At 56.6% G+C, this 25,893-nt stretch overlaps 1 protein-coding gene across 1 annotated transcript in view; it reads left to right on the top strand.

Moving 5' to 3' along the window:
- The window catches only part of RTN2 (reticulon 2), an 80,457-nt gene that overhangs the window by 27,407 nt on the left and 27,157 nt on the right, over positions 1–25,893 (top strand). Inside the window, exons 4-5 of the mRNA XM_040442475.1 lie at positions 21,129–21,194; positions 23,998–24,196. Coding sequence (XP_040298409.1) covers positions 21,129–21,194; positions 23,998–24,196 — 265 coding nt within the window. The remainder of the gene's footprint in view (positions 1–21,128; positions 21,195–23,997; positions 24,197–25,893) is intronic.

The following is a 25,893-nucleotide window of genomic DNA, read 5'->3' as shown; positions in this document are numbered from 1 at the left end:
TCATCCGCCCCTCCAGCCCTTCATCCACCCCCTCCAGCCCTTCATCCGCCCCCTCCAGCCCTTCATCCGCCCCCTCCAGCCCTTCATCCGCCCCCTCCAGCCCTTCATCCGCCCCCTCCAGTCCTTCATCCGCCCCCTCCAGCCCTTCATCCAATTCCTCCAGCCCTTCTTCTAATTCCTCCAGCCCTTCATCCGACCCCTCCAGCCCTTCATCCGACCCCTCCAGCCCTTCATCCGCCCCTCCAGCCCTTCATTCGCCCCTACAGCCCTTCATCCGCCCCCTCCAGCCCTTCATCCGCCCCTGCAGCCCTTCATCCGCCCCCTCCAGTCCTTCACCCGACCCCTCCAGCCCTTCATCCGCCCCTCCAGCCCTTCATCCGCCCCCTCCAGTCCTTCATCCGCCCCCTCCAGCCCTTCATCCGCCCCTGCAGCCCTTCATCCGCCCCCTCCAGACCTTCATCCGCCCCCTCCAGTCCTTCATCCGCCCCCTCCAGCCCTTCATCTGACCCCTCCAGCCCTTCATCCGACCCCTCCAGCCCTTCATCCGCCCCTCCAGCCCTTCATTCGCCCCTACAGCCCTTCATCCGCCCCTGCAGCCCTTCATCCGCCCCCTCCAGTCCTTCACCAGACCCCTCCAGCCCTTCATCCGCCCCTCCAGCCCTTCATCCGCCCCCTCCAGCCCTTCATCCGATCCCTCCAGTCCTTCATCTGATCCCTCCAGTCCTTCATCCGATCCCTCCAGTCCTTCATCCGATCCCTCCAGTCCTTCATCCGACCCCTCCAGTCCTTCATCCGCCCCATCCAGTCCTTCATCCGACCCTTCCAGTCCTTCATACGACCCCACCAGTCATTCATCCGCCCCATCCAGTCCTTTATCCGACCTCTCCAGTCCTTCATCCGACCCCTCCAGTCCTTCATCCGACCCCTCCAGTCCTTCATCCGATCCCTCCAGTCCTTCATCCGATCCCTCCAGTCCTTCATCCGCCCCATCCAGTCCTTCATCCGACCCTTCCAGTCCTTCATACGACCCCACCAGTCATTCATCCGCCCCATCCAGTCCTTTATCCAACCCCTCCAGTCCTTCATCCGACCCCTCCAGTCCTTCATCCGACCCCTCCAGTCCTTCATCCGATCCCACCAGTCCTTCATCCGATCCCACCAGTCCTTCATCCGCCCCATCCAGTCCTTCATCCGATCCCTCCAGTCCTTCATCCGCCCCATCCAGTCCTTCATCCGACCCTTCCAGTCCTTCATACGACCCCACCAGTCATTCATCCGCCCCATCCAGTCCTTTATCCAACCCCTCCAGTCCTTCATCCAACCCCTCCAGTCCTTCATCCGACCCCTCCAGTCCTTCATCCGATCCCACCAGTCCTTCATCCGATCCCACCAGTCCTTCATCCGCCCTCTCCAGTCCTTCATCCGCCCTCTCCAGTCCTTCATCCGATCCCTCCAGTCCTTCATCTGATCCCTCCAGTCCTTCATCCGATCCCTCCAGTCCTTCATCCGATCCCTCCAGTCCTTCATCCGCCCCATCCAGTCCTTCATCCGATCCCTCCAGTCCTTCATCCGCCCCATCCAGTCCTTTATCCAACCCCTCCAGTCCTTCATCCGACCCCTCCAGTCCTTCATCCATTCCCTACAGTATTTTATACAGCCAAAGAGTAACACACAACCCCTGCAGACACTTATATCTAAAAATACTTTACTAATAGCCTACAGTTGACAAAGCAATGGACACTACATGAAGACACACATCCTCCTCCTGTCCTGCCCTCCATGGAGTCACCAGATAACATCCCGAGTCACCAGATAACATCCCGGGTCACCAGATAACATCCCGAGTCACCAGATAACATCCCGAGTCACCAGGTAACATCCCGAGTCACCAGATAACATCCCCCGTCACCAGATAACATCCCGGGTCACCAGATAACATCCCGAGTCACCAGATAACATCCCGAGTCACCAGGTAACATCCCGGGATGTTATCTGGTGACGCGGGATGTTATCTGGTGATGCGGGATGTTATCTGGTGACGCGGGATGTTATCTGGTGACGCGGGATGTTATCTGGTGACGCGGGATGTTATCTGGTGACGCGGGATGTTATCTGGTGACGCGGGATGTTATCTGGTGACGCGGGATGTTATCTGGTGACTCTGGATGTTATCTGGTGACGCGGGATGTTATCTGGTGACGCGGGATGTTATCTGGTGACGCGGGATGTTATCTGGTGACGCGAGATGTTATCTGGTGACTCGGGATGTTATCTGGGGACCCGGGATGTTATCTGGTGACTCGGGATGTTATCTGGTGACGCGGGATGTTATCTGGTGACGCGGGATGTTATCTGGTGACGCGGGATGTTATCTGGTGACTCTGGATGTTATCTGGTGACGCGGGATGTTATCTGGTGACTCGGGATGTTATCTGGTGACTCGGGATGTTATCTGGGGACGCGGGATGTTATCTGGTGACTCGGGATGTTATCTGGTGACGCGGGATGTTATCTGGTGACGCGGGATGTTATCTGGGGACGCGGGATGTTATCTGGTGACTCGGGATGTTATCTGGTGACGCGGGATGTTATCTGGTGACGCGGGATGTTATCTGGTCACGCGGGATGTTATCTGGTGACGCGGGATGTTATCTGGTGACTCGGGATGTTATCTGGTGACCCGGGATGTTATCTGGTGACTCGGGATGTTATCAGGTGACGCGGGATGTTATCTGGTGACGCGGGATGTTATCTGGTGACTCGGGATGTTATCTGGTGACGCGGGATGTTATCTGGTGACGCGGGATGTTATCTGGTGACCCGGGATGTTATCTGGTGACGCGAGATGTTATCTGGTGACTCGGGATGTTATCTGGTGACTCGGGATGTTATCTGGTGACAGGGGATGTTATTTGGTGACTCGGGATGTTATCTGGTGACGCGGGATGTTATCTGGTGACGGGGGATGTTATCTGGTGACGCGGGATGTTATCTGGTGACTCGGGATGTTATCTGGTGACTCGGGATGTTATCTGGTGACGCGGGATGTTATCTGGTGACTCGGGATGTTATCTGGTGACGCGGGATGTTATCTGGTGACTCGGGATGTTATCTGGTGACGCGGGATGTTATCTGGTGACGCGGGATGTTATCTGGTGACGGGGGATGTTATCTGGTGACTCGGGATGTTATCTGGTGACGCGGGATGTTATCTGGTGACTCGGGATGTTATCTGGTGACCCGGGATGTTATCTGGTGACTCGGGATGTTATCTGGTGACGCGGGATGTTATCTGGTGACTCTGGATGTTATCTGGTGACTCGGGATGTTATCTGGTGACCCGGGATGTTATCTGGTGACTCGGGATGTTATCTGGTGACTCGGGATGTTATCTGGTGACTCGGGATGTTATCTGGTGACTCGGGATGTTATCTGGTGACCCGGGATGTTATCTGGTGACTCGGGATGTTATCTGGTGACGCGGGATGTTATCTGGTGACGCGGGATGTTATCTGGTGACTCGGGATGTTATCTGGTGACTCGGGATGTTATCTGGTGACTCGGGATGTTATCTGGTGACTCGGGATGTTATCTGGTGACCCGGGATGTTATCTGGTGACTCGGGATGTTATCTGGTGACGCGGGATGTTATCTGGTGACGCGGGATGTTATCTGGTGACTCGGGATGTTATCTGGTGACGCGGGATGTTATCTGGTGACGCGGGATGTTATCTGGTGACTCGGGATGTTATCTGGTGACGCGGGATGTTATCTGGTGACGGGGGATGTTATCTGGTGACTCGGGATGTTATCTGGTGACGGGGGATGTTATCTGGTGACTCGGGATGTTATTTGGTGATTTGGGATGTTATCTGGTGACGCGGGATGTTATCTGGTGACTCTGGATGTTATCTGGTGACCCGGGATGTTATCTGGTGACGCGGGATGTTATCTGGTGACGGGGGATGTTATCTGGTGACGCGGGATGTTATCTGGTGACTCTGGATGTTATCTGGTGACGCGGGATGTTATCTGGTGACGGGGGATGTTATCTGGTGACGCGGGATGTTATCTGGTGACGGGGGATGTTATCTGGTGACTCGGGATGTTATCTGGTGACTCGGGATGTTATCTGGTGACTCTGGATGTTATCTGGTGACTCTGGATGTTATCTGGTGACTCGGGATGTTATCTGGTGACTCTGGATGTTATCTGGTGACTCTGGATGTTATCTGGTGACGCGGGATGTTATCTGGTGACGGGGGATGTTATCTGGTGACGGGGGATGTTATCTGGTGACTCGGGATGTTATCTGGTGACGGGGGATGTTATCTGGTGACTCGGGATGTTATCTGGTGACTCTGGATGTTATCTGGTGACTCTGGATGTTATCTGGTGACTCGGGATGTTATCTGGTGACGGGGGATGTTATCTGGTGACTCTGGATGTTATCTGGTGACTCTGGATGTTATCTGGTGACGCGGGATGTTATCTGGTGACTCGGGATGTTATCTGGTGACGCGGGATGTTATCTGGTGACGGGGGATGTTATCTGGTGACGGGGGATGTTATCTGGTGACGCGGGATGTTATCTGGTGACGCGGGATGTTATCTGGTGACGCGGGATGTTATCTGGTGACGCGGGATGTTATCTGGTGACGGGGGATGTTATCTGGTGACGGGGGATGTTATCTGGTGACGCGGGATGTTATCTGGTGACGGGGGATGTTATCTGGTCACGCGGGATGTTATCTGGTGACGCGGGATGTTATCTGGTGACGCGGGATGTTATCTGGTGACTCTGGATGTTATCTGGTGACGGGGGATGTTATCTGGTGACGGGGGATGTTATCTGGTGACGGGGGATGTTATCTGGTGACTCGGGATGTTATCTGGTGACGCGGGATGTTATCTGGTGACGCGGGATGTTATCTGGTGACGCGGGATGTTATCTGGTGACGCGGGATGTTATCTGGTGACGGGGGATGTTATCTGGTGACGGGGGATGTTATCTGGTGACGGGGGATGTTATCTGGTGACGCGGGATGTTATCTGGTGACTCTGGATGTTATCTGGTGACGGGGGATGTTATCTGGTGACGGGGGATGTTATCTGGTGACGGGGGATGTTATCTGGTGACTCGGGATGTTATCTGGTGACTCGGGATGTTATCTGGTGACGCGGGATGTTATCTGGTGACTCGGGATGTTATCTGGTGACTCGGGATGTTATCTGGTGACTCGGGATGTTATCTGGTGACTCGGGATGTTATCTGGTGACGGGGGATGTTATCTGGTGACGGGGGATGTTATCTGGTGACGGGGGATGTTATCTGGTGACCCGGGATGTTATCTGGTGACTCGGGATGTTATCTGGTGACTCGGGATGTTATCTGGTGACGGGGGATGTTATCTGGTGACTCGGGATGTTATCTGGTGACTCGGGATGTTATCTGGTGACCCGGGATGTTATCTGGTGACTCGGGATGTTATCTGGTGACTCGGGATGTTATCTGGTGACGCGGGATGTTATCTGGTGACTCGGGATGTTATCTGGTGACTCGGGATGTTATCTGGTGACTCGGGATGTTATCTGGTGACTCGGGATGTTATCTGGTGACTCGGGATGTTATCTGGTGACCCGGGATGTTATCTGGTGACTCGGGATGTTATCTGGTGACGCGGGATGTTATCTGGTGACACACGGGTTTGTTTGACTGAATGTAATTTTGTCACATAAAATTCTACAAAATGCTCTGGGAACAAATGGCGCCCTCCATGGACTCGCCTTATGACCACCCAATACCTTCCCTATTGTCCCTCTGCTTCTCCCCAGCTTTACCATGTGTCCTTCCTTCTAAAATACTGACAGGAGACACAATGACCCAATGTCTGCGGTGCCTCCCTCAGTGGTGGATACCAGTATAGACTACACCCAATGACCGGAGGGATCCTGTGTGGTGTAGGAAAGCGCAAGGGGCTGTCATTGACCGAAGGTATGTGTCACCGATGTTCCTGGCCCAGCCAGTGCTGACTGACACTATTGGTTATTTAGTGTGGCTGTAAAGCCGATCCGGGCCGGCTCTTACTGGGAGCAGCCAAAGTGCAGGGTGGGTGGCTGCTCCCCACGCTCCAGGCCGGGTTTTGGTTTGGGATATAAAAACCAGCCAGCATCTCAGCTGTGTGGATTATCCTCCACTTGACAGTGAAGCTGTGGGTTTGGAATCTGAGGTCTGCCGTGCCAAAGGGCTGAGAGCCGCATTGCTGGAAAACAGGCCCCTAAAGCCTGCAGTGGATGGCGGATGGAAAACTGCTAACCAGGTGACCATTTGTGTTCTGTGGACTGTCCATGGTGTGAACAGGCACCAACGCTGCAAACTGGAGTTTTGTTTTGCCTTTTGTGTGAATAAACACAGCTATGCTGCCTACCAGAGCGAATCCCCACAGTACATACACCCGCCCCATCGTGTTATATACATACACCCGCCCCATCCTATTATATACATACACCCGCCCCATCCTATTATATACATACACCCGCCCCATCGTGTTATATACATACACCCGCCCCATCCTATTATATACATACACCCGCCCCATCCTATTATATACATACACCCGCCCCATCCTATTATATACATACACCCGCCCCATCGTGTTATATACATACACCCGCCCCATCCTATTATATACATACACCCGCCCCATAGTGTTATATACATACACCCGCCCCATCCTATTATATACATACACCCGCCCCATCGTATTATATACATACACCCGCCCCATCCTATTATATACATACACCCGCCCCATCCTATTATAAACAAACACCCGCCCCATCGTATTATATACATACACCCGCCCCACCATATTATATACATACACCCGCCCCATCATATAATATACATACACCCGCCCCATCCTATTATATACATACACCCGCCCCATCATATTATATACATACACCCGCCCCACCATATTATATACATACACCCGCCCCATCCTATTATATACATACACCCGCCCCACCATATAATATACATACACCCGCCCCATCCTATTATATACATACACCCGCCCCACCATATAATATACATACACCCGCCCCATCATATTATATACATACACCCGCCCCATCCTATTATATACATACACCCGCCCCATCTTATTATATACATACACCCGCCCCATCCTATTATATACATACACCCGCCCCATCCTATTATATACATACACCCGCCCCATCATATTATATACATACACCCGCCCCATCCTATTATATACATACACCCGCCCCATCATATTATATACATACACCCGCCCCATCGTATTATATACATACACCCGCCCCATCATATTATATACATACACCCGCCCCATCATATTATATACATACACCCGCCCCATCATATTATATACATACACCCGCCCCATCGTATTATATACATACACCCGCCCCATCATATTATATACATACACCCGCCCCATCATATTATATACATACACCCGCCCCATCCTATTATATACATACACCCGCCCCATCGTATTATATACATACACCCGCCCCATCGTATTATATACATACACCCGCCCCATCGTATTATATACATACACCCGCCCCATCATATTATATACATACACCCGCCCCATCATATTATATACATACACCCGCCCCATCGTGTTATATACATACACCGGCCCCATCGTGTTATATACATACACCCGCCCCATCATATTATATACATACACCCGCCCCATCGTGTTATATACATACACCCGCCCCATAGTATTATATACATACACCGGCCCCATCATATTATATACATACACCCGCCCCATCATATTATATACAAACACCCGCCCCATCATATTATATACAGTGGATATAAAAAGTCTACACGCCCCTGTATAAATGTCCGTTTTCTGTGATGTAAAGAAATGAGACAAAGAGAAATCATTTCAGAACTTTTTCCCCCTTTAATGTGACCTATAAACTGTACAACTCAATGGAGAAACAAACTGAATCTTTTAGGTAGAAGGAAGAAAAAAATATAAAACTAAAATAATCTGGTTGCATAAGTGTGCACACCTTAAACTAATACTTTGTTGAAGCCCCTTTTGATGTTATTCCAGCACTCAGTCTTTTTGGGTCTGAGTCTATCAGCACGGGCATATTTTGACTCTTCTTTGCAGAAACCCTCCAAATCTGTCAGACTGTGAGGGCATCTCCTGGGCACGGCCCTCTTCAGATCACCCCACAGACTGTGAGGGCATCTCCTGGGCACAGCCCTCTTCAGATCACCCCACAGATTGCGAGGGCATCTCCTGGGCACGGCCCTCTTCAGATCACCCCACAGATTGTGAGGGCATCTCCTGGGCACAGCTCTCTTCAGATCACCCCACAGATTGCGAGGGCATCTCCTGGGCACAGCCCTCTTCAGATCACCCCACAGATTGCGAGGGCATCTCCTGGGCACAGCCCTCTTCAGATCACCCCACAGATTGCGAGGGCATCTCCTGGGCACAGCCCTCTTCAGATCACCCCACAGATTGCGAGGGCATCTCCTGGGCACGGCCCTCTTCAGATCACCCCACAGATTGTGAGGGCATCTCCTGGGCACAGCTCTCTTCAGATCACCCCACAGATTGCGAGGGCATCTCCTGTGCACGGCCCTCTTCAGATCACCCCACAGATTGCGAGGGCATCTCCTGGGCACAGCCCTCTTCAGATCACCCCACAGATTGCGAGGGCATCTCCTGGGCACAGCCCTCTTCAGATCACCCCACAGATTGCGAGGGCATCTCCTGGGCACGGCCCTCTTCAGATCACCCCACAGATTGTGAGGGCATCTCCTGGGCACGGCCCTCTTCAGATCACCCCACAGATTGCGAGGGCATCTCCTGGGCACTGCCCTCTTCACATCACCCCACAGATTGCGAGGGCATCTCCTGTGCACAGCCCTCTTCAGATCACCCCACAGATTGCGAGGGCATCTCCTGGGCACGGCCCTCTTCAGATCACCCCACAGATTGTGAGGGCATCTCCTGGGCACAGCCCTCTTCAGATCACCCCACAGACTGCGAGGGCATCTCCTGGGCACGGCCCTCTTCAGATCACCCCACAGATTGCGAGGGCATCTCCTGGGCACGACCCTCTTCAGATCACCCCACAGATTGTCAATCGGATTCAGGTCTGGGCTCTGGCTGGGCCATTCCAGAACGTTGATCTTCTTCTGGGGAAGCCATTCCTTGGTTGATTTGGATAGATGCTTTGGGTCGTTGTCATGCTGAGAGATGAAGTTCCTCTTCATGTTCAGCTTTCTAGCAGAAGCCTGAAGGTTTTGGGCCAACATTGACCGGTATTTGGAGCCGTTCAGAATTCCCTTTAGCTTAACTAAGGCCCCAGTTCCAGCTGAAGAAGACCAGCCCCTTGGCATGATGCTGCCACCACCAGGCCTCACTGTGGGGATGGGGTTCTTCTGGGGATGGGCAGGGTTGTTTTTGGGCCAAACATATCTTTTGGAATTATGGCCAAAAAGTTCCACCTTGGTCTCATCAGACCATAACACCTTTTCCCACATGCTTCTGGGAGACTTCAGATGTGTTTTTGCACAATGTAGCCTGGCTTGGATGTTTCTCTTGGTAAGAAGAGGCTTTCGTCTTGCCCCTCTGCCCCATAGTCCAGACATATGAAGAATACGGGAGATTGTTGTCACATGGACCACACAGCCAGGACTGGCCAGATATTCCTCCCTCTATAATGTTGCTGTCGGCCTCTTGGTCGTCTCCCAGACCAGTTTTCTTCTCGTCTTTTCATCAGTTTTGGAGGGACGTCCAGTTCTTGGTGATGTCACTGTTGGGCCATATCTCCTCCACTTGATGATGACGGTCTCCACTGTGTTCCATGGTAGATCTAATGCCTTGGACATTCTTTTGTCCCCTTCTCCTGACTGATACCTTCTAACAATGAGATCCCTCTGATGGAAGCTCTCTGTGGACCGTGGCTTCTGCTGTGGGATGTGACTAAGAACATTTCAGGAAAGACCAACTAGAGCAGCTGAGCTTTATCTGGGGTTAATCAGAGGCCCTTTACATGATGGCCGGTGTATGCTGACTCCGATCTAACAGGATTCTGGATGTGATTGCTTCATTCTGAACACAGCGACATCCCCAGTTATAAGAGGGGGTGCACACTTATGCAACCACATTATTTCAGTTTGTTTTGTTTTCTTCCCTCCACCTAAAAGATTTCAGTTTGTTTCTCAATTGAGTTGTACAGTTTATAGGTCACATTAAAGGGGGAAAAAGTTCTGAAATGATTTATCTTAGCCTCACAGGGGCGTGTAGACTTTTTATATCCACTGTATGTTCACCTGCCCCATAATATTAAATACTACACCCAGTGACCGGGGGATCCAGTGTGGGCACAGGGCTAATGTCTGCGGTGCCTCCCTCAGTGGTGGATATCTGTGTATACTGCACCCAGTGACCGGGGGATCCAGTGTGGGCACAGGGCTAATGTCTGCGGTGCCTCCCTCAGTGGTGGATATCTGTGTATACTGCACCCAGTGACCGGGGGGATCCAGTGTGGGCACAGGGCTAATGTCTGCGGTGCCTCCCTCAGTGGTGGATATCGGTGTATACTGCACCCAGTGACCGGGGGATCCAGTGTGGGCACAGGGCTAATGTCTGCGGTGCCTCCATCAGTGGTGGATATCTGTGTATACTGCACCCAGTGACCGGGGGGATCCAGTGTGGGCACAGGGCTAATGTCTGCGGTGCCTCCCTCAGTGGTGGATATCGGTGTATACTGCACCCAGTGACCGGGGGATCCAGTGTGGGCACAGGGCTAATGTCTGCGGTGCCTCCATCAGTGGTGGATATCTGTGTATACCGCACCCAGTGACCGGGGGATCCAGTGTGGGCACAGGGCTAATGTCTGCGGTGCCTCCCTCAGTGGTGGATATCGGTGTATACCGCACCCAGTGACCGGGGGGATCCAGTGTGGGCACAGGGCTAATGATGTCTGCGGTGCCTCCCTCAGTGGTGGATATCGGTGTATACTACACCCAGTGACCGGGGGATCCAGTGTGGGCACAGGGCTAATGTCTGCGGTGCCTCCCTCAGTGGTGGATATCGGTGTATACTGCACCCAGTGACCGGGGGATCCAGTGTGGGCACAGGGCTAATGTCTGCGGTGCCTCCATCAGTGGTGGATATCGGTGTATACTGCACCCAGTGACCGGGGGGATCCAGTGTGGGCACAGGGCTAATGTCTGCGGTGCCTCCCTCAGTGGTGGATATCTGTGTATACTGCACCCAGTGACCGGGGGATCCAGTGTGGGCACAGGGCTAATGTCTGCGGTGCCTCCATCAGTGGTGGATATCGGTGTATACTGCACCCAGTGACCGGGGGATCCAGTGTGGGCACAGGGCTAATGTCTGCGGTGCCTCCCTCAGTGGTGGATATCGGTGTATACTGCACCCAGTGACCGGGGGATCCAGTGTGGGCACAGGGCTAATGTCTGCGGTGCCTCCCTCAGTGGTGGATATCGGTGTATACTGCACCCAGTGACCGGGGGGATCCAGTGTGGGCACAGGGCTAATGTCTGCGGTGCCTCCCTCAGTGGTGGATATCGGTGTATACTGCACCCAGTGACCGGGGGATCCAGTGTGGGCACAGGGCTAATGTCTGCGGTGCCTCCCTCAGTGGTGGATATCGGTGTATACTGCACCCAGTGACCGGGGGGATCCAGTGTGGGCACAGGGCTAATGTCTGCGGTGCCTCCATCAGTGGTGGATATCGGTGTATACTGCACCCAGTGACCGGGGGATCCAGTGTGGGCACAGGGCTAATGTCTGCGGTGCCTCCCTCAGTGGTGGATATCGGTGTATACTGCACCCAGTGACCGGGGGATCCAGTGTGGGCACAGGGCTAATGTCTGCGGTGCCTCCCTCAGTGGTGGATATCGGTGTATACTGCACCCAGTGACCGGGGGATCCAGTGTGGGCACAGGGCTAATGTCTGCGGTGCCTCCATCAGTGGTGGATATCGGTGTATACCGCACCCAGTGACCGGGGGATCCAGTGTGGGCACAGGGCTAATGTCTGCGGTGCCTCCCTCAGTGGTGGATATCGGTGTATACTGCACCCAGTGACCGGGGGGATCCAGTGTGGGCACAGGGCTAATGTCTGCGGTGCCTCCCTCAGTGGTGGATATCGGTGTATACTGCACCCAGTGACCGGGGGATCCAGTGTGGGCACAGGGCTAATGTCTGCGGTGCCTCCATCAGTGGTGGATATCGGTGTATACTGCACCCAGTGACCGGGGGATCCAGTGTGGGCACAGGGCTAATGTCTGCGGTGCCTCCCTCAGTGGTGGATATCGGTGTATACTGCACCCAGTGACCGGGGGGATCCAGTGTGGGCACAGGGCTAATGTCTGCGGTGCCTCCATCAGTGGTGGATATCGGTGTATACTGCACCCAGTGACCGGGGGGGATCCAGTGTGGGCACAGGGCTAATGTCTGCGGTGCCTCCATCAGTGGTGGATATCGGTGTATACTGCACCCAGTGACCGGGGGGATCCAGTGTGGGCACAGGGCTAATGTCTGCGGTGCCTCCCTCAGTGGTGGATATCGGTGTATACTGCACCCAGTGACCGGGGCAATCCAGTGTGGGCACAGGGCTAATGTCTGCGGTGCCTCCCTCAGTGGTGGATATCGGTGTATACGCACCCAGTGACCGGGGGATCCAGTGTGGGCACAGGGCTAATGTCTGCGGTGCCTCCCTCAGTGGTGGATATCGGTGTATACTGCACCCAGTGACCAGGGGGATCCAGTGTGGGCACAGGGCTAATGTCTGCGGTGCCTCCCTCAGTGGTGGATATCTGTGTATACTGCACCCAGTGACCGGGGGATCCAGTGTGGGCACAGGGCTAATGTCTGCGGTGCCTCCCTCAGTGGTGGATATCTGTGTATACTGCACCCAGTGACCGGGGGGATCCAGTGTGGGCACAGGGCTAATGTCTGCGGTGCCTCCCTCAGTGGTGGATATCGGTGTATACTGCACCCAGTGACCGGGGGGATCCAGTGTGGGCACAGGGCTAATGTCTGCGGTGCCTCCCTCAGTGGTGGATATCGGTGTATACTGCACCCAGTGACCGGGGGGATCCAGTGTGGGCACAGGGCTAATGTCTGCGGTGCCTCCCTCAGTGGTGGATATCGGTGTATACTGCACCCAGTGACCGGGGGATCCAGTGTGGGCACAGGGCTAATGTCTGCGGTGCCTCCCTCAGTGGTGGATATCGGTGTATACTGCACCCAGTGACCGGGGGATCCAGTGTGGGCACAGGGCTAATGTCTGCGGTGCCTCCCTCAGTGGTGGATATCGGTGTATACTGCACCCAGTGACCGGGGGGTTCGTGTGTTTGGCACAGGGCTAATGTCTGCGGTGCCTCCATCAGTGGTGGATATCGGTGTATACCGCACCCAGTGACCGGGGGATCCAGTGTGGGCACAGGGCTAATGTCTGCGGTGCCTCCCTCAGTGGTGGATATCGGTGTATACTGCACCCAGTGACCGGAGGGATCCAGTGTGGGCACAGGGCTAATGTCTGCGGTGCCTCCCTCAGTGGTGGATATCGGTGTATACTGCACCCAGTGACCGGGGGGATCCAGTGTGGGCACAGGGCTAATGTCTGCGGTGCCTCCATCAGTGGTGGATATCGGTGTATACTGCACCCAGTGACCGGGGGGATCCAGTGTGGGCACAGGGCTAATGTCTGCGGTGCCTCCCTCAGTGGTGGATATCTGTGTATACTGCACCCAGTGACCGGGGGATCCAGTGTGGGCACAGGGCTAATGTCTGCGGTGCCTCCATCAGTGGTGGATATCGGTGTATACTGCACCCAGTGACCGGGGGGATCCAGTGTGGGCACAGGGCTAATGTCTGCGGTGCCTCCCTCAGTGGTGGATATCGGTGTATACCGCACCCAGTGACCGGGGGATCCAGTGTGGGCACAGGGCTAATGTCTGCGGTGCCTCCCTCAGTGGTGGATATCGGTGTATACCGCACCCAGTGACCGGGGGATCCAGTGTGGGCACAGGGCTAATGTCTGCGGTGCCTCCCTCAGTGGTGGATATCGGTGTATACTGCACCCAGTGACCGGGGGATCCAGTGTGGGCACAGGGCTAATGTCTGCGGTGCCTCCCTCAGTGGTGGATATCTGTGTATACTGCACCCAGTGACCGGGGGGATCCAGTGTGGGCACAGGGCTAATGTCTGCGGTGCCTCCCTCAGTGGTGGATATCGGTGTATACTGCACCCAGTGACCGGGGGATCCAGTGTGGGCACAGGGCTAATGTCTGCGGTGCCTCCCTCAGTGGTGGATATCTGTGTATACTGCACCCAGTGACCGGGGGATCCAGTGTGGGCACAGGGCTAATGTCTGCGGTGCCTCCCTCAGTGGTGGATATCGGTGTATACTGCACCCAGTGACCGGGGGGATCCAGTGTGGGCACAGGGCTAATGTCTGCGGTGCCTCCCTCAGTGGTGGATATCGGTGTATACTGCACCCAGTGACCGGGGGGATCCAGTGTGGGCACAGGGCTAATGTCTGCGGTGCCTCCCTCAGTGGTGGATATCGGTGTATACTGCACCCAGTGACCGCGGCAATCCAGTGTGGGCACAGGGCTAATGTCTGCGGTGCCTCCCTCAGTGGTGGATATCGGTGTATACTGCACCCAGTGACCGGGGGATCCAGTGTGGGCACAGGGCTAATGTCTGCGGTGCCTCCCTCAGTGGTGGATATCGGTGTATACTGCACCCAGTGACCGGGGGGTTCGTGTGTTTGGCACAGGGCTAATGTCTGCGGTGCCTCCATCAGTGGTGGATATCGGTGTATACCGCACCCAGTGACCGGGGGATCCAGTGTGGGCACAGGGCTAATGTCTGCGGTGCCTCCCTCAGTGGTGGATATCTGTGTATACTGCACCCAGTGACCGGGGGGATCCTGTGTGGGTACAGGGCTAATGTCTGCGGTGCCTCCCTCAGTGGTGGATATCGGTGTATACTGCACCCAGTGACCGGGGGATCCAGTGTGGGCACAGGGCTAATGTCTGCGGTGCCTCCCTCAGTGGTGGATATCGGTGTATACCGCACCCAGTGACCGGGGGGATCCAGTGTGGGCACAGGGCTAATGTCTGCGGTGCCTCCATCAGTGGTGGATATCTGTGTATACCGCACCCAGTGACCGGGGGATCCAGTGTGGGCACAGGGCTAATGTCTGCGGTGCCTCCCTCAGTGGTGGATATCGGTGTATACTGCACCCAGTGACCGGGGGATCCAGTGTGGGCACAGGGCTAATGTCTGCGGTGCCTCCATCAGTGGTGGATATCTGTGTATACTGCACCCAGTGACCGGGGGGATCCAGTGTGGGCACAGGGCTAATGTCTGCGGTGCCTCCATCAGTGGTGGATATCGGTGTATACTGCACCCAGTGACCGGGGGGATCCAGTGTGGGCACAGGGCTAATGTCTGCGGTGCCTCCCTCAGTGGTGGATATCGGTGTATACTGCACCCAGTGACCGGGGGGATCCAGTGTGGGCACAGGACTAATGTCTGCGGTGCCTCCATCAGTGGTGGATATCGGTGTATACTGCACCCAGTGACCGGGGGATCCAGTGTGGGCACAGGACTAATGTCTGCGGTGCCTCCCTCAGTGGTGGATATCGGTGTATACTGCACCCAGTGACCGGGGGATCCAGTGTGGGCACAGGGCTAATGTCTGCGGTGCCTCCCTCAGTGGTGGATATCGGTGTATACTGCACCCAGTGACCGGGGGATCCAGTGTGGGCACAGGGCTAATGTCTGCGGTGCCTCCCTCAGTGGTGGATATCGGTGTATACTGCACCCAGTGACCGGGGGGTTCGTGTGTTTGGCACAGGGCTAATGTCTGCGGTGCCTCCATCAGTGGTGGATATCGGTGTATACCGCACCCAGTGACCGGGGGATCCAGTGTGGGCACAGGGCTAATGTCTGCGGTGCCTCCATCAGTGGTGGATATCTGTGTATACTGCACCCAGTGACCGGGGGATCCAGTGTGGGCACAGGGCTAATGTCTGCGGTGCCTCCCTCAGTGGTGGATATCGGTGTATACTGCACCCAGTGACCGGGGGGATCCAGTGTGGGCACAGGGCTAATGTCTGCGGTGCCTCCCTCAGTGGTGGATATCGGTGTATACTGCACCCAGTGACCGGGGGATCCAGTGTGGGCACAGGGCTAATGTCTGCGGTGCCTCCATCAGTGGTGGATATCTGTGTATACTGCACCCAGTGACCGGGGGGATCCAGTGTGGGCACAGGGCTAATGTCTGCGGTGCCTCCATCAGTGGTGGATATCGGTGTATACTGCACCCAGTGACCGGGGGGATCCAGTGTGGGCACAGGACTAATGTCTGCGGTGCCTCCATCAGTGGTGGATATCGGTGTATACTGCACCCAGTGACCGGGGGATCCAGTGTGGGCACAGGACTAATGTCTGCGGTGCCTCCCTCAGTGGTGGATATCGGTGTATACTGCACCCAGTGACCGGGGGATCCAGTGTGGGCACAGGGCTAATGTCTGCGGTGCCTCCCTCAGTGGTGGATATCGGTGTATACCGCACCCAGTGACCGGGGGATCCAGTGTGGGCACAGGGCTAATGTCTGCGGTGCCTCCCTCAGTGGTGGATATCGGTGTATACTGCACCCAGTGACCGGGGGGATCCAGTGTGGGCACAGGGCTAATGTCTGCGGTGCCTCCCTCAGTGGTGGATATCGGTGTATACTGCACCCAGTGACCGGGGGATCCAGTGTGGGCACAGGGCTAATGTCTGCGGTGCCTCCCTCAGTGGTGGATATCGGTGTATACTACACCCAGTGACCGGGGGATCCAGTGTGGGCACAGGGCTAATGTCTGCGTGCCTCCATCAGTGGTGGATATCTGTGTATACTGCACCCAGTGACCGGGGGATCCAGTGTGGGCACAGGGCTAATGTCTGCGGTGCCTCCCTCAGTGGTGGATATCGGTGTATACTGCACCCAGTGACCGGGGGATCCAGTGTGGGCACAGGGCTAATGTCTGCGGTGCCTCCCTCAGTGGTGGATATCGGTGTATACTGCACCCAGTGACCGGGGGATCCAGTGTGGGCACAGGGCTAATGTCTGCGGTGCCTCCATCAGTGGTGGATATCGGTGTATACTGCACCCAGTGACCGGGGGGATCCAGTGTGGGCACAGGGCTAATGTCTGCGGTGCCTCCCTCAGTGGTGGATATCGGTGTATACTGCACCCAGTGACCGGGGGATCCAGTGTGGGCACAGGGCTAATGTCTGCGGTGCCTCCATCAGTGGTGGATATCTGTGTATACTGCACCCAGTGACCGGGGGATCCAGTGTGGGCACAGGGCTAATGTCTGCGGTGCCTCCCTCAGTGGTGGATATCGGTGTATACTGCACCCAGTGACCGGGGGATCCAGTGTGGGCACAGGGCTAATGTCTGCGGTGCCTCCATCAGTGGTGGATATCTGTGTATACTGCACCCAGTGACCGGGGGGATCCAGTGTGGGCACAGGGCTAGTGTCTGCGGTGCCTCCCTCAGTGGTGGATATCGGTGTATACTGCACCCAGTGACCGGGGGGATCCAGTGTGGGCACAGGGCTAATGTCTGCGGTGCCTCCATCAGTGGTGGATATCTGTGTATACTGCACCCAGTGACCGGGGGGATCCAGTGTGGGCACAGGGCTAATGTCTGCGGTGCCTCCCTCAGTGGTGGATATCGGTGTATACTGCACCCAGTGACCGGGGGGATCCAGTGTGGGCACAGGGCTAATGTCTGCGGTGCCTCCCTCAGTGGTGGATATCGGTGTATACTGCACCCAGTGACCGGGGGGATCCAGTGTGGGCACAGGGCTAGTGTCTGCGGTGCCTCCCTCAGTGGTGGATATCGGTGTATACTGCACCCAGTGACCGGGGGGATCCAGTGTGGGCACAGGGCTAATGTCTGCGGTGCCTCCATCAGTGGTGGATATCTGTGTATACTGCACCCAGTGACCGGGGGGATCCAGTGTGGGCACAGGGCTAATGTCTGCGGTGCCTCCATCAGTGGTGGATATCTGTGTATACTGCACCCAGTGACCGGGGGGATCCAGTGTGGGCACAGGGCTAGTGTCTGCGGTGCCTCCATCAGTGGTGGATATCGGTGTATACTGCACCCAGTGACCGGGGGGGATCCAGTGTGGGCACAGGGCTAATGTCTGCGGTGCCTCCATCAGTGGTGGATATCGGTGTATACTGCACCCAGTGACCGGGGGATCCAGTGTGGGCACAGGGCTAATGTCTGCGGTGCCTCCCTCAGTGGTGGATATCTGTGTATACTGCACCCAGTGACCGGGGGGATCCAGTGTGGGCACAGGGCTAATGTCTGCGGTGCCTCCATCAGTGGTGGATATCGGTGTATACTGCACCCAGTGACCGGGGGATCCAGTGTGGGCACAGGGCTAATGTCTGCGGTGCCTCCCTCAGTGGTGGATATCGGTGTATACTACACCCAGTGACCGGGGGATCCAGTGTGGGCACAGGGCTAATGTCTGCGGTGCCTCCATCAGTGGTGGATATCTGTGTATACTGCACCCAGTGACCGGGGGATCCAGTGTGGGCACAGGGCTAATGTCTGCGGTGCCTCCCTCAGTGGTGGATATCGGTGTATACTGCACCCAGTGACCGGGGGATCCAGTGTGGGCACAGGGCTAATGTCTGCGGTGCCTCCCTCAGTGGTGGATATCGGTGTATACTGCACCCAGTGACCGGGGGATCCAGTGTGGGCACAGGGCTAATGTCTGCGGTGCCTCCATCAGTGGTGGATATCGGTGTATACTGCACCCAGTGACCGGGGGATCCAGTGTGGGCACAGGGCTAATGTCTGCGGTGCCTCCCTCAGTGGTGGATATCTGTGTATACTGCACCCAGTGACCGGGGGGATCCAGTGTGGGCACAGGGCTAATGATGTCTGCGGTGCCTCCCTCAGTGGTGGATATCGGTGTATACTGCACCCAGTGACCGGGGGGATCCAGTGTGGGCACAGGGCTAATGTCTGCGGTGCCTCCATCAGTGGTGGATATCTGTGTATACTGCACCCAGTGACCGGGGGATCCAGTGTGGGCACAGGGCTAATGTCTGCGGTGCCTCCCTCAGTGGTGGATATCGGTGTATACTGCACCCAGTGACCGGGGGGATCCAGTGTGGGCACAGGGCTAATGTCTGCGGTGCCTCCCTCAGTGGTGGATATCGGTGTATACTGCACCCAGTGACCGGGGGGATCCAGTGTGGGCACAGGGCTAGTGTCTGCGGTGCCTCCCTCAGTGGTGGATATCGGTGTATACTGCACCCAGTGACCGGGGGATCCAGTGTGGGCACAGGGCTAATGTCTGCGGTGCCTCCATCAGTGGTGGATATCGGTGTATACTGCACCCAGTGACCGGGGGATCCAGTGTGGGCACAGGGCTAATGTCTGCGGTGCCTCCATCAGTGGTGGATATCGGTGTATACTGCACCCAGTGACCGGGGGGATCCAGTGTGGGCACAGGGCTAATGATGTCTGCGGTGCCTCCCTCAGTGGTGGATATCGGTGTATACTACACCCAGTGACCGGGGGATCCAGTGTGGGCACAGGGCTAATGTCTGCGGTGCCTCCATCAGTGGTGGATATCTGTGTATACTGCACCCAGTGACTGGGGGATCCAGTGTGGGCACAGGGCTAATGTCTGCGGTGCCTCCATCAGTGGTGGATATCGGTGTATACTGCACCCAGTGACCGGGGGGATCCAGTGTGGGCACAGGGCTAATGTCTGCGGTGCCTCCATCAGTGGTGGATATCTGTGTATACTGCACCCAGTGACCGGGGGGATCCAGTGTGGGCACAGGGCTAGTGTCTGCGGTGCCTCCATCAGTGGTGGATATCGGTGTATACTGCACCCAGTGACCGGGGGGATCCAGTGTGGGCACAGGGCTAGTGTCTGCGGTGCCTCCATCAGTGGTGGATATCGGTGTATACTGCACCCAGTGACCGGGGGATCCAGTGTGGGCACAGGGCTAATGTCTGCGGTGCCTCCATCAGTGGTGGATATCGGTGTATACTGCACCCAGTGACCGGGGGGATCCAGTGTGGGCACAGGGCTAATGTCTGCGGTGCCTCCATCAGTGGTGGATATCGGTGTATACTGCACCCAGTGACCGGAGGGATCCAGTGTGGGCACAGGGCTAATGTCTGCGGTGCCTCCATCAGTGGTGGATATCGGTGTATACTGCACCCAGTGACCGGGGGGATCCAGTGTGGGCACAGGACTAATGTCTGCGGTGCCTCCATCAGTGGTGGATATCTGTGTATACTGCACCCAGTGACCGGGGGATCCAGTGTGGGCACAGGGCTAATGTCTGCGGTGCCTCCATCAGTGGTGGATATCTGTGTATACTGCACCCAGTGACCGGGGGGATCCAGTGTGGGCACAGGGCTAATGTCTGCGGTGCCTCCCTCAGTGGTGGATATCGGTGTATACTGCACCCAGTGACCGGGGGGATCCAGTGTGGGCACAGGGCTAATGTCTGCGGTGCCTCCATCAGTGGTGGATATCGGTGTATACTGCACCCAGTGACCGGGGGATCCAGTGTGGGCACAGGACTAATGTCTGCGGTGCCTCCCTCAGTGGTGGATATCGGTGTATACTGCACCCAGTGACCGGGGGATCCAGTGTGGGCACAGGGCTAATGTCTGCGGTGCCTCCATCAGTGGTGGATATCGGTGTATACTGCACCCAGTGACCGGGGGATCCAGTGTGGGCACAGGGTTCCCTGTTGGGGTACATGTGGGGTTCAGTGTGGGCGTTGTTGGGGGGCACTGAGTTTAGCCTGGTATTAATGTTGGTGCTGGCCTGAGGGGTGAGTGGCCCCATTATAGCCGGTGTCTCCCAGGTTTATATGAGGGTCGCCCTGCGGGGCGTGGGCAGCTGTGTCTTTTTCTGGCCTGGGTGGGGGTCGCCCTCAGGGGGGTGGTCCCTGCCCGTCTATATTTAGTGTCTTCTTCTGTCCCTCACAGGCCGCACAGAGTCCCTGCACCTGTCACCCCAGAGCAGCTTCCAGGAGGACGACATGAAGAAAGCGGGTGAGTTCTGGGTGAAGGGGCCCCCGTGCTGCAACCCTCCAGGGCCCCACAACTCCCATCATCCACCTGCTGACCTGCTGTATGGGCTTTGGGGAGGAAGTTTTAGGGGTCACATCTTTTTGAAACTTGTGGAAGGCATAACATGGGCGGGCCCTCACAGGGCAGGACGCTGGGGCCCCTTCTTTTCATGTTACTTCCTATTAAACGGGGCCCAGAGATTTGTTAGAAGTGTCACGAATCAGGGGCCCGTCTACCAGTATTAGCGCAGGGGCCCGTGTCCTGTGCTGGCTGTGAGTCACCCCATTATTGTAACAACAGCATCTCTGAATAGATGGGGCCCCTGGAAGGCAGCAGTGCGGGGCCCAGGCGCGCACAGTTAGGCTACATGCACAAGAACGTTGTTTGTTTCCGTGTCCGTTCCGTTTTTTTGCGGATAGATGTGGACCCATTCATTTTAACCGTGTGCTGTCCGCATCAGTATGTCCATTCCGTTACCCCGCAAAAAAAATAGTGCATGTCCTATTTTTTTCTAGTTTGCGGACAAGGATAGGCATTATTACAATCAATCCACAAAAAAAACGGATCCGGATACGGTCGTGTGCATGTAGCCTTACTACGGGAGGACTGCCCCAGCATTATGTATGTGTTATAATGTCATCGCCTGGAGGCACATGACACAAAGCACCCGTGCTGACCCTCTCACCCGCACTCTGCACCCGTGCTGACCCTCTCACCCGCACTCTGCACCCGTGCTGACCCTCTCCCCGCACTCTGCACCCGTGCTGACCCTCTCCCCGCACTCTGCACCCGTGCTGACCCTCTCACCCGCACTCTGCACCCGTGCTGACCCTCTCACCCGCACTCTGCACCCGTGCTGACCCTCTCACCCGCACTCTGCACCCGTGCTGACCCTCTCCCCGCACTCTGCACCCGTGCTGACCCTCTCCCCGCACTCTGCACCCGTGCTGACCCTCTCCCCGCACTCTGCACTCGTGCTGACCCTCTCCCCGCACTCTGCACCCGTGCTGACCCTCTCCCCGCACTCTGCACCCGTGCTGACCCTCTCCCCGCACTCTGCACTCGTGCTGACCCTCTCCCCGCACTCTGCACCCGTGCTGACCCTCTCCCCGCACTCTGCACCCGTGCTGACCCTCTCCCCGCACTCTGCACCCGTGCTGACCCTCTCCCCGCACTCTGCACCCGTGCTGACCCTCTCCCCGCACTCTGCACCCGTGCTGACCCTCTCCCCGCACTCTGCACCCGTGCTGACCCTCTCCCCGCACTCTGCACCCGTGCTGACCCTCTCCCCGCACTCTGCACTCGTGCTGACCCTCTCCCCGCACTCTGCACCCGTGCTGACCCTCCCCCCGCACTCTGCACCCGTGCTGACCCTCTCCCCGCACTCTGCACTCGTGCTGACCCTCTCCCCGCACTCTGCACCCGTGCTGACCCTCTCCCCGCACTCTGCACCCGTGCTGACCCTCTCCCCGCACTCTGCACCCGTGCTGACCCTCTCCCCGCACTCTGCACCCGTGCTGACCCTCTCACCCGCACTCTGCACCCGTGCTGACCCTCTCACCCGCACTCTGCACCCGTGCTGACCCTCTCCCCGCACTCTGCACCCGTGCTGACCCTCTCCCCGCCCTCTGCACCCGTGCTGACCCTCTCACCCGCACTCTGCACCCGTGCTGACCCTCTCACCCGCACTCTGCACCCGTGCTGACCCTCTCCCCCGCACTCTGCACCCGTGCTGACCCTCTCCCCGCACTCTGCACCCGTGCTGACCCTCTCCCCGCACTCTGCACCCGTGCTGACCCTCTCCCCGCACTCTGCACTCGTGCTGACCCTCTCCCCGCACTCTGCACCCGTGCTGACCCTCTCCCCGCACTCTGCACCCGTGCTGACCCTCTCCCCGCACTCTGCACTCGTGCTGACCCTCTCCCCGCACTCTGCACCCGTGCTGACCCTCCCCCCGCACTCTGCACCCGTGCTGACCCTCTCCCCGCACTCTGCACCTGTGCTGACCCTCTCCCCGCACTCTGCACCCGTGCTGACCCTCTCCCCGCACTCTGCACCCGTGCTGACCCTCTCCCCGCACTCTGCACCCGTGCTGACCCTCTCCCCGCACTCTGCACCCGTGCTGACCCTCTCCCCGCACTCTGCACCCGTGCTGACCCTCTCCCCGCACTCTGCACCCGTGCTGACCCTCTCCCCGCACTCTGCACCCGTGCTGACCCTCTCACCCGCACTCTGCACCCGTGCTGATCCTCTGCCCCTTCACTCTGCACCCGTGCTGACCCTCTGCCCCTTCACTCTGCACCCGTGCTGACCCTCTCCCCGCACTCTGCACCCGTGCTGACCCTCTCCCCGCACTCTGCACCCGTGCTGACCCTCTCCCCGCACTCTGCACCCGTGCTGACCCTCTCCCCGCACTCTGCACCCGTGCTGACCCTCTCCCCGCACTCTGCACCCGTGCTGACCCTCTGCCCGCACTCTGCACCCGTGCTGACCCTCTGCCCGCACTCTGCACCCGTGCTGACCCTCTGCCCGCACTCTGCACCCGTGCTGACCCTCTGCCCGCACTCTGCACCCGTGCTGACCCTCTGCCCGCACTCTGCACCCGTGCTGACCCTCTGCCCGCACTCTGCACCCGTGCTGACCCTCTGCCCGCACTCTGCACCCGTGCTGACCCTCTGCCCGCACTCTGCACCCGTGCTGACCCTCTGCCCGCACTCTGCACCCGTGCTGACCCTCTCCCCGCACTCTGCACCCATACTGACGCTCTCCCTTCTCTCTATCTCAGTGGCAGACCTCCTGTACTGGAGAAACATCTCTCTCTCTGCTGTCTGTCTCACCGGCCTCACCCTGTGCCTGCTGTGTCTCATCCAGTTCAGTGTGATCAGCGTCGTCTCTTACGCTTCTCTCCTCATCCTCAGCGCGGCGCTCACAATGCAGCTTTACTGGAAGGTGCTAAAGAAAGGGGACGGAGCAAACCCCTTCGAGTGAGTGCTCCGAAGCGTCACAGGGTCAGGGTTACCGAGTGCAGCAGAGAACTGTAGCAGTGTCAGGGTAACTGAGAGCAGCAGAGAACTGTAGCAGTGTCAGGGTTACTGAGAGCAGCAGAGAACTGTAGCAGTGTCAGGGTTACCGAGTGCAGCAGAGAACTGTAACAGTGTCAGGGTAACTGAGTGCAGCAGAGAACTGTAGCAGTGTCAGGGTTACTGAGTGCAGCAGAGAACTGTAGCAGTGTCAGGGTTACCGAGTGCAGCAGAGAACTGTAACAGTGTCAGGGTTACCGAGTGCAGCAGAGAACTGTAGCAGTGTCAGGGTTACTGAGTGCAGCAGAGAACTGTAGCAGTGTCAGGGTTACCGAGTGCAGGAGAGAACTGTAGCAGTGTCAGGGTTACCGAGTGCAGCAGAGAACTGTAGCAGTGTCAGGGTTACTGAGAGCAGCAGAGAACTGTAGCAGTGTCAGGGTTACTGAGAGCAGCAGAGAACTGTAGTAGTGTCAGGGTTACCGAGTGCAGCAGAGAACTGTAGCAGTGTCAGGGTTACCGAGTGCAGCAGAGAACTGTAGCAGTGTCAGGGTTACTGAGAGCAGCAGAGAACTGTAGCAGTGTCAGGGTTACCGAGTGCAGCAGAGAACTGTAGCAGTGTCAGGGTAACTGAGTGCAGTAGAGAACTGTAGCAGTGTCAGGGTTACCGAGTGCAGCAGAGAACTGTAGCAGTGTCAGGGTTACCGAGTGCAGCAGAGAACTGTAGCAGTGTCAGGGTTACTGATGTAGCAGAGAACTGTAGCAGTGTCAGGGTTACCGAGTGCAGCAGAGAACTGTAGCAGTGTCAGGGTTACTGATGTAGCAGAGAACTGTAGCAGTGTCAGGGTAACTGAGTGCAGCAGAGAACTGTAGCAGTGTCAGGGTTACCGAGTGCAGCAGAGAACTGTAGCAGTGTCAGGGTTACTGATGTAGCAGAGAACTGTAGCAGTGTCAGGGTAACTGAGTGCAGCAGAGAACTGTAGCAGTGTCAGGGTAACTGAGTGCAGCAGAGAACTGTAGCAGTGTCAGGGTTACTGATGTAGCAGAGAACTGTAGCAGTGTCAGGGTTACTGATGTAGCAGAGAACTGTAGCAGTGTCAGGGTTACCGAGTGCAGCAGAGAACTGTAGCAGTGTCAGGGTTACCGAGTGCAGCAGAGAACTGTAGCAGTGTCAGGGTTACTGAGAGCAGCAGAGAACTGTAGCAGTGTCAGGGTTACTGAGTGCAGCAGAGAACTGTAGCAGTGTCAGGGTTACTGAGAGCAGCAGAGAACTGTAGCAGTGTCAGGGTTACCGAGTGCAGGAGAGAACTGTAGCAGTGTCAGGGTTACTGATGTAGCAGAGAACTGTAGCAGTGTCAGGGTTACCGTGTGCAGGAGAGAACTGTAGCAGTGTCAGGGTTACCGAGTGCAGCAGAGAACTGTAGCAGTGTCAGGGTTACTGAGTGCAGCAGAGAACTGTAGTAGTGTCAGGGTTACTGAGTGCAGCAGAGAACTGTAGCAGTGTCAGGGTTACCGAGTGCAGCAGAGAACTGTAGCAGTGTCAGGGTTACTGAGTGCAGCAGAGAACTGTAGCAGTGTCAGGGTTACCGTGTGCAGGAGAGAACTGTAGCAGTGTCAGGGTAACTGAGTGCAGCAGAGAACTGTAGCAGTGTCAGGGTTACTGA

The sequence above is a fragment of the Bufo bufo genome, chromosome 8 (assembly GCF_905171765.1).
Source record: "Bufo bufo chromosome 8, aBufBuf1.1, whole genome shotgun sequence".
Taxonomy (NCBI): Eukaryota; Metazoa; Chordata; class Amphibia; order Anura; family Bufonidae; genus Bufo; species Bufo bufo.
The sequence above is the reverse complement of the archived record's forward strand: the minus strand, read 5'-3'. Positions and strand labels throughout refer to the sequence as shown.